Raw genomic sequence first — 13,791 nt, forward strand, 5'->3', positions numbered from 1 at the left:
TTAACTTCCACCCTCTGCAATCTGAACAGGGCCCGTGAGGGAGCGTGCAGCCCCAGGTGCTGTCTCTCTAGGGATGCCACCAGCAGCGAAGATGAGGCTCTCATAGCTAGGTGGAGGCAAGGGGGGCTGGGCCCCAGGCAGGGCATCCCCTGAGGCACTGCACTCCAGGTCTTCCTCCACAGGGGATGCAGGTGGTGTCGAGAGTTCCCCAGCCAGAGGGCAGCGCACAGCTTCCTCGTAAGTGGGGACAATAATCACCTTTGGGGTCCTAGAGGAATAGAAGAGAGGCTGTCAACAGGGGTGGGGTAAAACCCGACTGCACACCAGGGAGAGGGGGAGGGAGGCTACAGGCTTCCCTGGGCCCTGCAAACACTGCTGGAGCTTGACAGCCACCACCCCTTGCCCACCTCAGCTCCTCAACTGCTCTCCCTCCCTTGTAGTCAGTTCTCCATTCAGTTGGCTCTCCACCCGGGCTCGTCACACCCTCTGTCTCCTCAATTCTCTCTGCAGGGCAAGTCCTTCCCACCTCCCTCAACCCTTCCCTGCTTCCCTGTCAGCTCCCACTTGTCCTTGGAGTCTCCTCTGGGGAGCTCTGCTGACCTCCCCTCACCAAGCTCCCACTCCCTGCTCTGCGCCCCCACAGGACTCTCCCCTCTGTCACTGCGTTGACCCCACCTGGTGGTCCCCTAGGGCAGGAACTGACTTTAAGTGTCCAGGGATTGATGCTGGGGCAGGGGGGTTGTTTGGTGAAAAACTAAATGATGATCCATGGGGAGAAAAACCCCCATCTTACTGTAACCTCCCTTACAAGGTCTAGAGTTGCAGCTGCTCAGGGAAAGATGGGAGACCTTAATTCCCCTGCCCATCTGAATGCTTGAGGCCCTGATATGGTAAGCCTGCTAAGTGACTACCTCTGCTTGCATACCTCCAGAGACAGAGAGCTCACTATCTACCCAGTCAACCATATCTATCACTGAGCAGCTTGGCTTTCTTGTGACTTTCCCCCACCTCCCCTAGATGAACCACCCTGGAGGGACTTGAGATCCATCCAGGCTCTTCTGACCAGGCTCTGCCCTCTAGATTCCAAGAACAGGTCACTTGCATCCCAGCCACACCAAAGCTGATGGAAACGAGGCTGACCCTCCATCCTCTCAGGGCCCTGGAGAATCACCTGTGGGGAGTCAGTGCTCCTTCCCTTCCCAGGACCTTGGGGGTAAGAATGTCACTGATCCTATGTCTGGGCTGCTTCTGCTTTGGGAAGATACTGCCACATACAGGGGCTGACAGGTGATTCTGGAGGTCCCTTCCCACCCCAAGCGTCTCTAAGGTTGATTATGAGTCACAGCGTTGGCTGGTCCAGCTCCCTGCTCAGCTACATTCTCGGTGGGAGATTGTGGGTCAGTGTTAGGGAAATTAAATGAATAGTCTTGTTTAGGCTTCAGAGACAAAGCAGAGCAGGCCTCTGACCTTGCTTCTAACCTGCCTGGGCACTGCCCTGACTGTGAGTGACCGTCTGCCGTGAGTGCAAGACTTGCAGCACCAGAGATAAGATGCGGGAGAGATCTGGAGATTGTTGAGCCGCTAGAGGGGGCCTGGCCAACCACGCCCCAGGCTTAACGACATTCCAAGTTTTACAAGACAAAATAAACAGCAATTAACACGAAGCCAGCAATGGCACACCACTCCAGTACTCTTGCCTGGAAAATCCCACGGACGGAGGAGCCTGGTGGGCTGTAGTCCATGGGATTGCTAAGAGTTGGACACGACTGAGCGACTTCATTTTCACGTTTCACTTTCATGCATTGGAGAAGGAAATGGCAACCCACTCCAGTGTTCTTGCCTGGAGAATCCCAGGGACAGGGGAGCCTAGTGGACTGCCGTCTATCGGGTCGCACAGAGTCGGACATGACTGAAGCGACTTAGCAGCAGCAGCAACAAGAAGCCAGAGCTGCAGTTTGGTCACAGATTGATGATGATGTCAGTTTGCCACCATCCTGGGATTATAAATGGGAACCCCAAACTGCAGCCTTTGAAGTCTCACCCACAGAGCCAACACACTGCCTGCGACCCTTCCCCAACTGGGACTCTAGATGTACTGTGACCCGGGACGTCCCAGCGCTCTTTAAGTCTGGATGTTGGTCAAAACCCAACTTGGTGATGTATTCTCTGGTCTAGTTCTCTTTTCTTTTAATGTTAGTATGTTGAAAATAAGTTAGACAATTCTCTAATAAATATCTGTATTATTTACTTGTATATAACGAGTGGCTTATTTTGTTAACAAATCCTTTAAACCTGAGATGAAAGTGAAAACTTTTGCAAACAGTCAGTAACTCTATTAACCTGAGCCCCAGTTTCCCCATCTGTAAACAGGGATGATACAGGCACTGACCTCACAGGACCATGTGAAGATTAAATGAGGTAATACAAGGCACTTCAGACAAGGAAGCTGATAAGGGGTCCCACCCGCCTCTGACTCACAGTGTCATTTGAAGTGAGGGCAGACAAAGAATATTGCTCCTGGAGGCAGGCAAGCTAGGTTCAATTGCTACGTGACCTAGGCTATGTTCATACCCAATCTGAGCCTCTTTCTTCTCATCCATAAAATGAGGATAACAATTACTATTTTATAGATTCAGGAAAAGGGAAAATGCTTTAACAACACTCAGGAAAATATGGGTGATTAGGCTTCCAAAAGCCCACATCTCCTGCCCTGCTCACCTCCTGGCCATGCCCCAGCCACTCCCTACTTCTCCAAGCCTGGGAGACACAAGGCAGGCTTTGGGTACCCTGGCACTGCTTCGGCAGGCAACAGCTGGCAAGGCAGGGCACAGCTGCCGGGTGAGACCAGCCCACAGCAGGAAGTTTGCTCAAAGGGCAGATACAGTAGCCCTCACACCATCTCACCTAGCCAGCTGGGCCCACCCAGCCCCGGTTCACCACCGGCATGGTCCCGGAAGCCAGAAGCTTGGCAAACATGAAGCCCGAGGCAGGGGGACCGCATCGCACACTCGAGGGGGAAACCCATTCTTGGAGCATTCTGGACATGGCTCCCTGCAGCTGGCTGGGTCAGGCAGGCTGCTGTGGTCCCTGTGCTCAGGAAGCTTCACTGAGCCTGGAGGCGACAGGAGATCTGAGCCTAGCACCAGCTTCTCCACCATTCAGCTGAGTCAGACAAACATAGTAGGGAAAGGGGAAAGGGGCCAGGGGTGAAGCACTATTTGCCCTACACTCAAGCTCTCTAATCTCATTTCACGTTCGTGACAAGCCTGGTCAGTCATCGCACAGGTAAGCTAGGGCCACACATCAACTAAGCGGCAAAGCCCCAGCCAACACCAACCATCACACCTCCCCAACCCAATCCCTAATCTCTCCATACCTCAGCTTTCTCATCTGTAAAATGGACCTTACATTGCCTTTTAACCAGTGAGGCTTAAATCAGTGGGCATGAAAGTATATCATCAAATGAAAGCAAAGAAGAGGACTGAGTTTTGCAATAAATTCACCTCCCCATCTATCATCTCATTTGAGCCTAACAGCAATCCTAGGGAAAATTCCAGGATTGACAGGAAAAGCTAGATGAGTCTCAGAGAGTCTAAGTCAAGAACACACAGCTTAGGAAAGAGTAGACACTGACAGCCTTATGTCCGACTAGACCCATGCCTTTTTCTGCTGTTCTCACTGTGGTTGGGAGTGGGGAATCCCAGAGGCCTCCCACCCAGGCACTGTATCTAGGGCTCACATTTCATATGGGAGCGGTTTTGTACCTGCAGAATTAGGTACTCAGTAAATGTTGGTGAAATGCATGAAAGAATAAGCAGATGAATAAATATGGACTCTGAGGCCCCAAGAGGGAAACGGGCCCACCCAAGTCATCAGCCTAGATGGCCTTTGTCTTGAACCTGGAGTTACCCACAGAGAGCAAGGTGCCTGGAGGCAGGGACAGCTAAGTGACCTTCCCATGGGGCCCAGATGCTGGGCTTTCAGTAGGAGGGCCAGGATGGCTCAGCCCCAGGGACAAGAAAGAACCATTAGCAGAAGCAGCCTCACCAACATGAAACCATCCCAGCTCTGAGTCTAAGACATGATCTCTGAACTTGATGGACCATGAGTACCCTGCAGTGGGTGAGTTCCTCCCTGGCTCAGCTGGGAAAGAAGACTGAGTTCCTCCACCTGACATGCAGCTGTGGCCTAGACCCTGTTGGATCAACATGACTGTGTGTATTGACAACACCCATTCTCTGTCCTCAGGTCAGGCTGGGTGGGGAAGGACAGGTACCCTGAGGCATAATCTGGTTCCAACCAATAACTCACTGTGTAACCAGGTAGGTCACTGGTCTCTCTGAGACCCAGGTTTCTCATCTGAGAAGTGAAGAGGCCCCAAGGTCCTGCCCTTCCCTCTAAAGTCAAATCAAGGCCTGACCACTGGACTAAGGGACTTCCATTGAACATGCTATTGTCTGTGACCTCAGGGAGTCACAGGCCAGTAGCAGGGACTAATCTGTTACCTTCTTTAACTCAGGATGCATTTTCCTCTCTCACTCAGGGAAGAAGAGTGCCCAGGTCCCCTCATCTGGTTTAGCCCTCAGTGCATGCAAATCCAGTGCTTACAGAGTGGTGTAGGGGAACACACACCTCACAGCCAGCAGGCTCTGTCACTTTCTAGCTGTATAACCCTACCCTCTTTTTCTGTAAATAGTCATTCTTACCTTCCAGGTGGGCTGGACTGGGTGCATGCAGGCCCCTGATATATGCAGGCACAGCAGACACTTGGTGAAAGAGTAAGTACATAATAAGAGCATGTAAGACACATGCATTCTCAACAGGGCAAAAATTGGTTCTGGGAGTCTTGCTGATACTGTGCTTATGTATGAAGCACAGAGATACATGCAGACCAAATATACAGTATATCTGTGGTATTAACATTCCATGAGGGAGGATTAAGGGAAAAAGGCCTAAACAGTCTCCTGGGAGGGAGTGATTTAGAAAAATATGAGAAATATTATGTCAATGTAAGATTTTTTCTCCATTCCCTACCTCATCCCTGGGCTTTTGCACATGCTCCTCTGCCTGCTTAAGACACCTCTCTCCACCTTATCCACTTGAGGAAAAGTTGACATTTTCTGTGCATCTATTGTGTGCCAGGCTCTGGGCTGAGTTCTTCATATACATCATCTCAGGTAAGTACTATGAGCCGACTCATTGGAGAAGACCCTGATGCTGGGAAAGACAGAGGGCAGGAGGAGAAGGGGGAGCCAGAGGATAAGGTGTTTAGATTGCAAGGCATCGCTGACTGAAGGGACGTGAGTTTGAAAAACTCCAGGAGATAGTGAAGGACAGGGAAGCCTGGTGTGCTGCAGTCCATGAGGTCGCAAAGAGTGAGATAGGACTTAGCGACTCAACAACAACGTGCAACTGCTATACAGGAATTTGCTACATTTGTCATTTTTATGACTCCTGTTTCATTTCTGATGAGATGTTGAGGTTCAGTGGGGTTGCATAATCTCCTGAAGTCCCACAGCTAGTTAGTGACAGAACCAGGAGAGGATCCCTATGGGTCTGACTCCTGTGGGTAAGTTCTTAACCCCTACACTACTCTGCCCCATACCATGCTAATCTCTACTGCCACTTCCTCCAGGAAGCCTTCCTGGATTTTTCATGTCCCACAGGACCACATCTGCCCTCTTTCACAGCTTTAACCACTCTGATTTGTCAAAGCCTGCCTCTGTCAAGGGACTTAAAACACTTCCAGAAGTGATGATCAGCCTCCATGATCCCAAAGCATAGCTAAAGCCTAGACCAGAGGAGAAACCCCATGGGAGTTGGTTGAGTAAATGCCTAATGGTGTGACTGAGCCCTACCTGTGGCCCCCACTCCCCACAGCTGCACTAGACCTGCAGCTCTCCTTCTCTGAGGACTCCACAGTGAGGTAGTACAGGTCCCTGGAGAGGTGGTATGGGTCCCATCGAGGCAGCTTCTGGGTTCTGGCCTTGACCGACCACAGCAGGCCGAAGACCAGCAGCAGGCCACCGGCGCCGCAGCAGAAGAAGCTGACCGACCTGAGCAGGGCACCAGGGGCCTCAGGCTCAGGGCATCCAGTGGGCGGGGCCGACTGCGGGGGCCCTGCGTCCCCTTCACTCCACCAGGCGAAGCAGAGGGTCCCAGCCACTAGCACCACCATGCCGCTGGCCATCATGCAGTAGCTCAGGGTGGAGGCCACGCGGGCCCTGTCACAAGCCTGGACAGGAAAGGAGAGAAAAGAGGAAACAAGCGCTGTGAGAGGCCTGCTGGGTACCAGACGTGGGTTTTAGTCCTGCCTGAGATCCCTGCGCGCTCTCGGAGGGGCCGCTTGACTCCTCTGTGCCTCCGCTTCCTCATCTGTGGAATGGAGGTGATGCTCGCAGCCCTCCAGGGCTGCTCTGAAGGCCACAGACCGTGTGCCCCAAGGTCCTGGCACCACACCTGGGACCTGGCAGGACTCAGTGTGGCTCCTTCCTGCCCGGCCTTCCCCCAGGACTCAGAGGCCTCATCTGCTTGGTGGGTCCTCTCTGCATCTCCTGCAGGCTGGGAGGGAGGAGAGTGAACCCTGTGGGGTCCGCCAGGCCTGCCAGGAGAGGGGCTTGCTGCTTATGCGTTGTCTCACTTCACCCAGGTCACAATCTCAAAAGGGTGATGCTCTTATCTCCATTTAATAGGCTTTCCAGGTGGCTCAGCTGGTAAAGAATTTGTCTGCAATGCAGGAGACCTGGGCTCCATCCCTGGGTTGGGAAGATTCCCTGGAGGAGGAAACGGCAGCCCATTCCAGTATTCTTGCCTGGGAAATTCCATGGACAGAGGAGCCTGGTGGGCTACAGTCCATGGAACTGCAAAAGAGTAGGATATGACTGAGTGACTAAACAACAACTCCAAATCTCCATCTGACAGAGGAAGACACTGAAACTGGGGGCAGGTACCGGCGCCAGTGGGGAAAGGGCATTGAGAAGCCTGGAGCTGAGATTCACAGCACAAAGCAAAATTTCATGCAGAAAGATGGTTTTGTGGCCTTATTTTTAATGGTCATAATTTGGAAAGAGACTAAATGTCCAACTATAGGGAAAGGGTGAATAAACCATGGCATAAAATCTAGATGGACTATTCATGACTGATTTAAAAAAAAAAATCAAGCTCAGCACAGATATTTAACAACAGGGGGAAATTCTTATGATATCTGACTTTTTCCAACTTAGGTGCCAAATTAAGCAAACAGTGTTAACTCAGTGAGGAAAAACAAAATGCCCAGGGGGTGGAAAAAAAACACCTGGGAGGAACCCTGGCTCCAGATTATACAGACAGGAAAGGATTTCTCCAAAACCAACATCCAGGTCATTGTACACGCTGTTCCCTCTCCCTGGTAACTTGCTATCATCAATGTCTTCTCCACGCCCAGCTTGACTCTCACCTGAGAAGCCTTCAAAGGGGACACTTTAAACTCAGAGTCCCCTGGCCTTCATTGACCAAGCTGTTATCTGTCTGTTTGACTTCTCTTTGTGTCTTGTCCTCACCAGACAGCAAGCTCCCTGAGGGCAGGGTCCGTATCTGCCTTGTTTACAGCTCTATCCCCTAGTGCCTAGCACATAGTAGCTGCTCCATAAACAGGTGTTGAAGAAAATCTCCTAAATGAGAAAGAGTGTTGCTGAATAAACCTTGTTGGGTGAAAAGCCCCTCTCCTAGCTGGGAGGGACTGGGAGAGGGGAGGGAATACTGCCGCAGCACCCAGCCTTGGAGTCTGGTTTTGGCCCCTACTCTGCAGCTCGCCAGCCGTGTCCTGGGATAAGCCTCCCAACTGCGCCTGACCTGTCTCCTCATCCATACAGATAGATGGATGGGGATGCGTGCTCTCCAGGAAAACTTACAGAATCCCCCTCTCCTCGTCCACAAGTTGAGCCAGTGAAGGAGAGGGCCAGGGACTCATAGACCTCAGGAAGACTAATGGTCAGCCTTCCAAATGGGGCTTGCCCAGCCTAACAGGGTACATCTGAACGATGCCCTGCTGTGCAGTCATTCAAAGACACACTCCTCAGGGAGCTGAAAGTGAAGTCACTCAGTCGTGTCTGACTCTTAGCGACCCCGTGGACTGGAGCCCACCAGGCTCCTCCATCCACGGGATTCTCCAGGCAAGAATGCTGGAGTGGGTTGCCATTTCCTTCTCCAGGGTATCTTCCTGAACCCAGGTCTCCCACATTGCAGGCAGACGCCCTAACCTCTGAGCCACCAGGGAAGCATGCTCGGGGAGCTGAAGAGCATGGCAAAGTGTTCAAGATCTAGTAGGCGAGACTTTAGATTTCAAAAGGGCATGTTTCCAGATGTGTTTAAAAACATATGTATGCATATATACGGAATCTAGAAAAATGGTACTGAAGAATTTATTTACAGGGCAACAGTGGAGAAACAGACATAGAGAATAGACTTATGGACATGGGGAGAGGGGAGGAGAGGGTGAGAGGTATGGAAAGAGTGACATGGAAACTTACATTACCAAATGTAAAACAGATAGCCAACAGGAATTTGCTGTATGGCTCGGGAAACTCAAACAGGGGCTCTGTATCAACCTAGAGGGATGAGGTGGGGAGGGAGATGGGAGGGAGGTTCAAAAGGGAGGGGATATACCTATGGCTGATTCATGTTGAGGTTTGACAGAAAACAGCAAAATTCTGTAAAGCAATTATCCTTCAATTAAAAAATAAAAATTTTTTAAAAAGTGTGTATGTGTGTCTATGTACACATGTGAGCGAGAAAGATAAAATGTATACATGAAATGAGGTGCTCAAGGAGTGGACCCCAATCTTCCTGAGCCTCCAGGCCACCAGAAGCATATAGAAACATGCCATTTGTAAATTACCTTTGGTTCTGTTCCTGTGAATCTGTCAATGGGGCAAGTGGCTCCTATCTCCAGCTCAAGGCGTTTTCTCTGGGGGAGAAAAAGAACCTCACTACACTCTCTCCAAAGACAGCGAGGAAAGGCTGTCAGAAGGAAAAACTGAAAGAAAAAAACCCCAGCAAATCGGTAACAGTTTAACCCCTCACCTATATGTTGACACTTGACAGTTCCCCTTCACACCTGGCATCTCATCTGACCACAACTGAGGCAGATTGTCAGGGCAGGGAAAGAAATTCTTGTTTTGCAAATGACTAGACTGAGTCCACCCTTATGGCAGATAACACCACCTTTATGGCAGAAAGCGAAGAGGAACTGGAGGAGAGTGAAAAAGCTGGCTTAAAGCTCAACATTCAGAAAACGAAGATCATGGCATCTGGTCCCACCACTTCATGGGAAATAGATGGGGAAACAGTGGAAACAGTGACACACTTTATTTTGGGGGGCTCCAAAATCACTACAGATGGTGACTGCAGCCATGAAATTAAAAGATGCTTGCTCCTTGGAAGAAAAGTTATGACCAACCTGGACAGCTTATTAAAAAACAGAGACACTACTTTGCCAGCAAAGGTCCATCTAGTCAAAGCTATGATTTTTCCAGTAGTCATGTATGGATGTGCGAGTTGGACTATAAAGAAAGCTGAGCACTGAAGAATTGATGTTTTTGAACTGTGGTATTAGAAAAGACTCTTGAGAGTCCCTTGGACAGCAAGGAGATCCAACCAGTCTATCCTAAGGAAATCAGTCCTGAATATTCACTGGAAGGACTGATGCTGAAGCTGAAACTCCAACACTTTGGCCACCTGATGTGAAGAACTGGGTCATAGGAAAAGACCTTGAGGCTGGGAAAGATTGAAGGCAGGAGGAGAAGGGGATGACAAAGGATGAGATGGTTGGATGGCATCACTGATTCGATGGACGTGAGTTTGAACAACCTCCAGGAGTTGGTGATGTAAAGCATCACCAACTGTAAAGCAACTGTAAAGCATCACCAATTCTGTAAAGCAATTATCCTTCCATTAAAAAATAAAATTTTTAAAAGTGTGTATGTGTGTATGCTGCAGTCCATGGGGTCTCAGAGTCAGACACAACTGAGCAACTGAACTGAGAGTGAGTCCAGGAAGATGAGAGATTTTACCAAAGCAGCATACAGCTTGTATGTCAACCCCTGAATTGTAAGGTAACTTATGATGCTTTTAAATTTCTATAAAAGCAATAGTTCCTCATTGTGGATAAGAGAATAAAAATGCAAATATCATTAATGCTGCCCATCAGAGATGAGCACGATCCACAGTGGACGCTTCCTTTTGGGTCCTCCTCCCTTGGCCTGCATACCTGATGATAGTGGCAGCAGGTGTGTACTGGGCATTTACAGGGGCTGGGAACCACAGCCAGCAACTTACAGGTGTCCCCCATCTTAATCCTAGCAACAGCACTAGGTTCCGAAGACACTGGAGCTGCAAGGGTGACAGCTTGTCTGAGGTCAATGCCAAATCTGAACCAGGTCTACTCTGACTCCCTGGTGGCTCACATGGTAAAGAATCTGCCTGCAATGCAGGATGCCCAGGTTTGATCCCTGGGCTGGGAAGATCCCCTGGAGAAGGAATGGCTACTCACTCCAGTATCCTTGCCTGGAGAATTCCATGGACAGAGGAGCCTGGTGGGCTACAATCCATGGGGTTGCAAAGAGTCAGACACAACTGAGCAACTAACACACACACACGTCTAACTCAAATATCTGTGAGTGCACAGCTAGATAGATCTGTATTTTTCAGTATATAAAGTCTAGACCATGCTGTGAATAGATGCATTTGTAAGTCTTTAGCTCAGTCAGTTCCCACTTTCTAAAATGCCCTGCCCTCCTTCCTGACTCGAATGCTTCCAAACCTCAGAGAAGCCCCTGGATCACCCCTAGCATGGTCTCACTGGAGGCCATGTCATCTCCTTCTGTGTGAGTCAACCCCTCTGCATGTGGATTCCCCCGCTCCATGGGCAGGCAAAGCACACAATGACCTGCCACCCCTGGGCAGTGGAAGCTGTCAGTGTCTGCTGGATGAAGGACAGACTGCTCTGTTGTGCGGTAGTTTTCATTATTTTTACAGATCGGGGCTCTGATGGATTATCAGCAGGATGTGCTCACCTTCAAGATTCCCCTGGTCCATTTCAGAGAGGTGGTCTTCAGGCAGTTTACTCACCCTTCACAGGAGTGCCCCCTGGACCCTGATCAGGGGGAGGAAGGAAGGGCTCCCTGCCCTGGAGGGCATGACCCCAGTCCAGCCCCAGAGAAGTGCCATTCTCAATCCAGCACTCAGGCTGCCAGGCTGGCCGCCTCCTTCCAGCTCCCTCCTATTCCAATCCATGCAACCAAGTTCCTGCCACCTGGGTTCCTGTATACCTGTTGCTCCCTCGGCCTAGGGAGCCCTCTGTCCCCATACAGGGCCCTCATTTCACAACCCCCTTTGAGACCCATGCCAAACACCACATCCTTGCAGAAGTCTTTCTGCTGCTACCACGCACACCTCCCACCAGCTAAAGTTATCACTCCCTCTATCAGTTCAGTCGCTTAGTTGTGTCCAACACTTTGCGACCTCATGAACTGGAGCATGCCAGGCTTCTCTGTCCATCACCAACTCCCAGAGCTCACTCAAACTCATGTCCATCGAGTCGGTGATGCCATCCAATCATCTCATCCTCTGTCATCCCCTTCTCCTCCTGCCTTCAATCTTTCCCAGCCTCAGGGTCTTTTCCTATGAGCCAGTTCTTCACATCAGGTGGCCAAAGTATTGGAGTTTCAGCTTCAGCGCCAGTCCTTCCAGTGAATATTCAGGACTGATTTCCTTTAGGATGGACTGGCTTGATTTCCCTGCAGTCCAAGGGACTCTCAAGAATCTTCTCCAACACCACAGTTCAAAAGCATCAATTCTGTGGCCCTCAGCTTTCTTTATGGTGCAACTCTCACATCCGTACATGACTATGGGAAAAACCATAGTTTTGACTAGACGACCTTTGTTGGTGAAGTAATGTCGCTTTGACTGTGGCCACTCTTGTTTGCTCTGTGATCTTGATCAGGGTGCTCAACATCTCTGAGCTCAAGTTACTGCCTCCCCGGGGAGGAGCAGGTTGTGAAGATGAAATGGGAGGCTGGCAAGCAGTGGCACAGCTGGACAGAGGAGGAAGCCTGGCTCTGACACTGGGTGAGTTGCCTAGATCCTCCATGCCTCCGTTTCCTCCTTTGTGAAATGAGCACAATGATATCCTACTGTCCCCACTACCAACCAGAAAACTTTAGGTGGCAGTTTTCTGTAAAGAACTAAACCGTCTGAACCAGAAGTGTTCTGAACTATCTTCACCATAACCCCGGGGCAAACTGAGGCTCCAAGCGCCGATGGTCCAAGGCCACCCAGCGAGTCACAAGACAGATAGGAGGAGGCTTGGGTGTCCAAACTCTGCGCACTAAACCACTGAGGTCAGGGAGAAGGGAAGGGGACCAGGCGGGGTTGGCTTAGGAGGAGCTGCTCCTGAAGACGGGGGCGGGGCGGGGGGCGCGGTTAAGGAAGTTTATACCCACCTTGGGCGCAGTCATCGCGCCGTAGGGTCAGGCGTGGTCCTGGCGCGAGGAGCCCGACGAATCCACCGGGGGTGAAGACATGGTGGCTGTCGAGCCCGAGGGCAGCGCGAATCTGGGAAAGGCGGTCCCTCCGGCCTGCTGGGGGCGCCTAGCGTTAGGGGCGGCCCTGGCGACCGTCCCCCAGCCCTGCTCTCCACGCCCCCGCAGAAACGCTAACGTCCGGCGGGGGGTCTAGTTCAAGGGTCCCGTCCCGGTCCCGGTGGGAGCGGTGCCAAGCCCCCTTCACCGCGCAGGGGCTCGGCCACCGGGTGGGGGCTTTGAGGGGCGCACGGAGTCCTGCTTGGCTGTCGACTCCGGTGATGACCAGCCCCACTCCTGCCCCAGGCTTAGCAGACGGCTGCGGGGAACCTGCGCTTGGGCTCCGGGACGCGGCCCGCCCCACCTCTCCTCGGATCCGCGTCCTCCCGGCTGGCAGCTGGACGGGCGGAGACTCCCGGGTGGAGCGGCTCCGGGTGGCTCCAGGTGCCGCGCCCGACCTTAAAGGAACAGCGAGACGGCTGGCTGGGGATGGGGTTTCCCAGGGCGAACGGGGTCGGGGGAGCGGCAAGACCCCTATTAACTGCTACCTCCCTGAACTGTCGGCAATCCGCAGTCCTCAGGGGCCATCCCGTCCCTACTGCTCCACGAAGCGGGCTTGGGAAGGGGACACGAAACTCCTCCAAGAGCCATCGCGCTCAGTCTGAAAGGGCTGTGGCATCCTGAGCAAGTCACAGGTCTTTCGAACCCTAACATCCCCAGGAGATGAGCGTTCTCAGAAATAACTGCCTGCCTTTAAGCTCTTCCCCAGCCTCTACAGGAATCAAGTCACTGCCCCAGCCAGTGAGAGGCCAGGAGATTGGAGTTGGAGAACAAGGCCTCCCATCTACTGTGTGACCTAAATTCTCTGAACTTATCCACTCCTGCATCAAAGGAGGGCTGGGACCCCACCCCACAGGTCTTCAGGTCACCCTTTCACAGGTGCAAGCTGGAGGCAGGTGTTGTGGACAAGTGATTCAGGAGCCTGGAGGAAGGGTCAGCACGGGTGAGGCGTGTATGTGAAAACTTCTGCTGGGGACTGCTGAGTTGTGAAGGGTAGGAATGGGGGGAGAGCCTCCAGGCTGCAGGAGCAGCATGTGCAGAAGGTGGGCCAAGTCATAGGCAGGTTAGACCTCAACAAGTTCACCTGGGTCAGAGGGAGGCAGTTCTGGACTAACTGGCGTCTGGGTTTTGTTTGTGTCTTTTCCAGCTGCTCCAACGAGCCCGGTGGGCTGGT

At 51.8% G+C, this 13,791-nt stretch overlaps 1 protein-coding gene across 1 annotated transcript; it reads right to left on the reverse strand.

The window, feature by feature from the left end:
• Window positions 1-12,494, reverse strand: TMEM61 (transmembrane protein 61). The gene is made up of 3 exons (XM_068991950.1): window positions 12,480-12,494; window positions 5,892-6,235; window positions 1-268 (listed from the first exon to the last, which is right to left on the reverse strand). The coding sequence occupies exons 1-3, from the start codon at window positions 12,492-12,494 to the stop codon at window positions 1-3; spliced, it is 627 nt and encodes a 208-aa protein (XP_068848051.1).
• Window positions 12,495-13,791: the final 1,297 nt, after the last annotated feature.

Source organism: Capricornis sumatraensis, chromosome 2 (genome assembly GCF_032405125.1).
Source record: "Capricornis sumatraensis isolate serow.1 chromosome 2, serow.2, whole genome shotgun sequence".
NCBI lineage: Eukaryota > Metazoa > Chordata > Mammalia > Artiodactyla > Bovidae > Capricornis > Capricornis sumatraensis.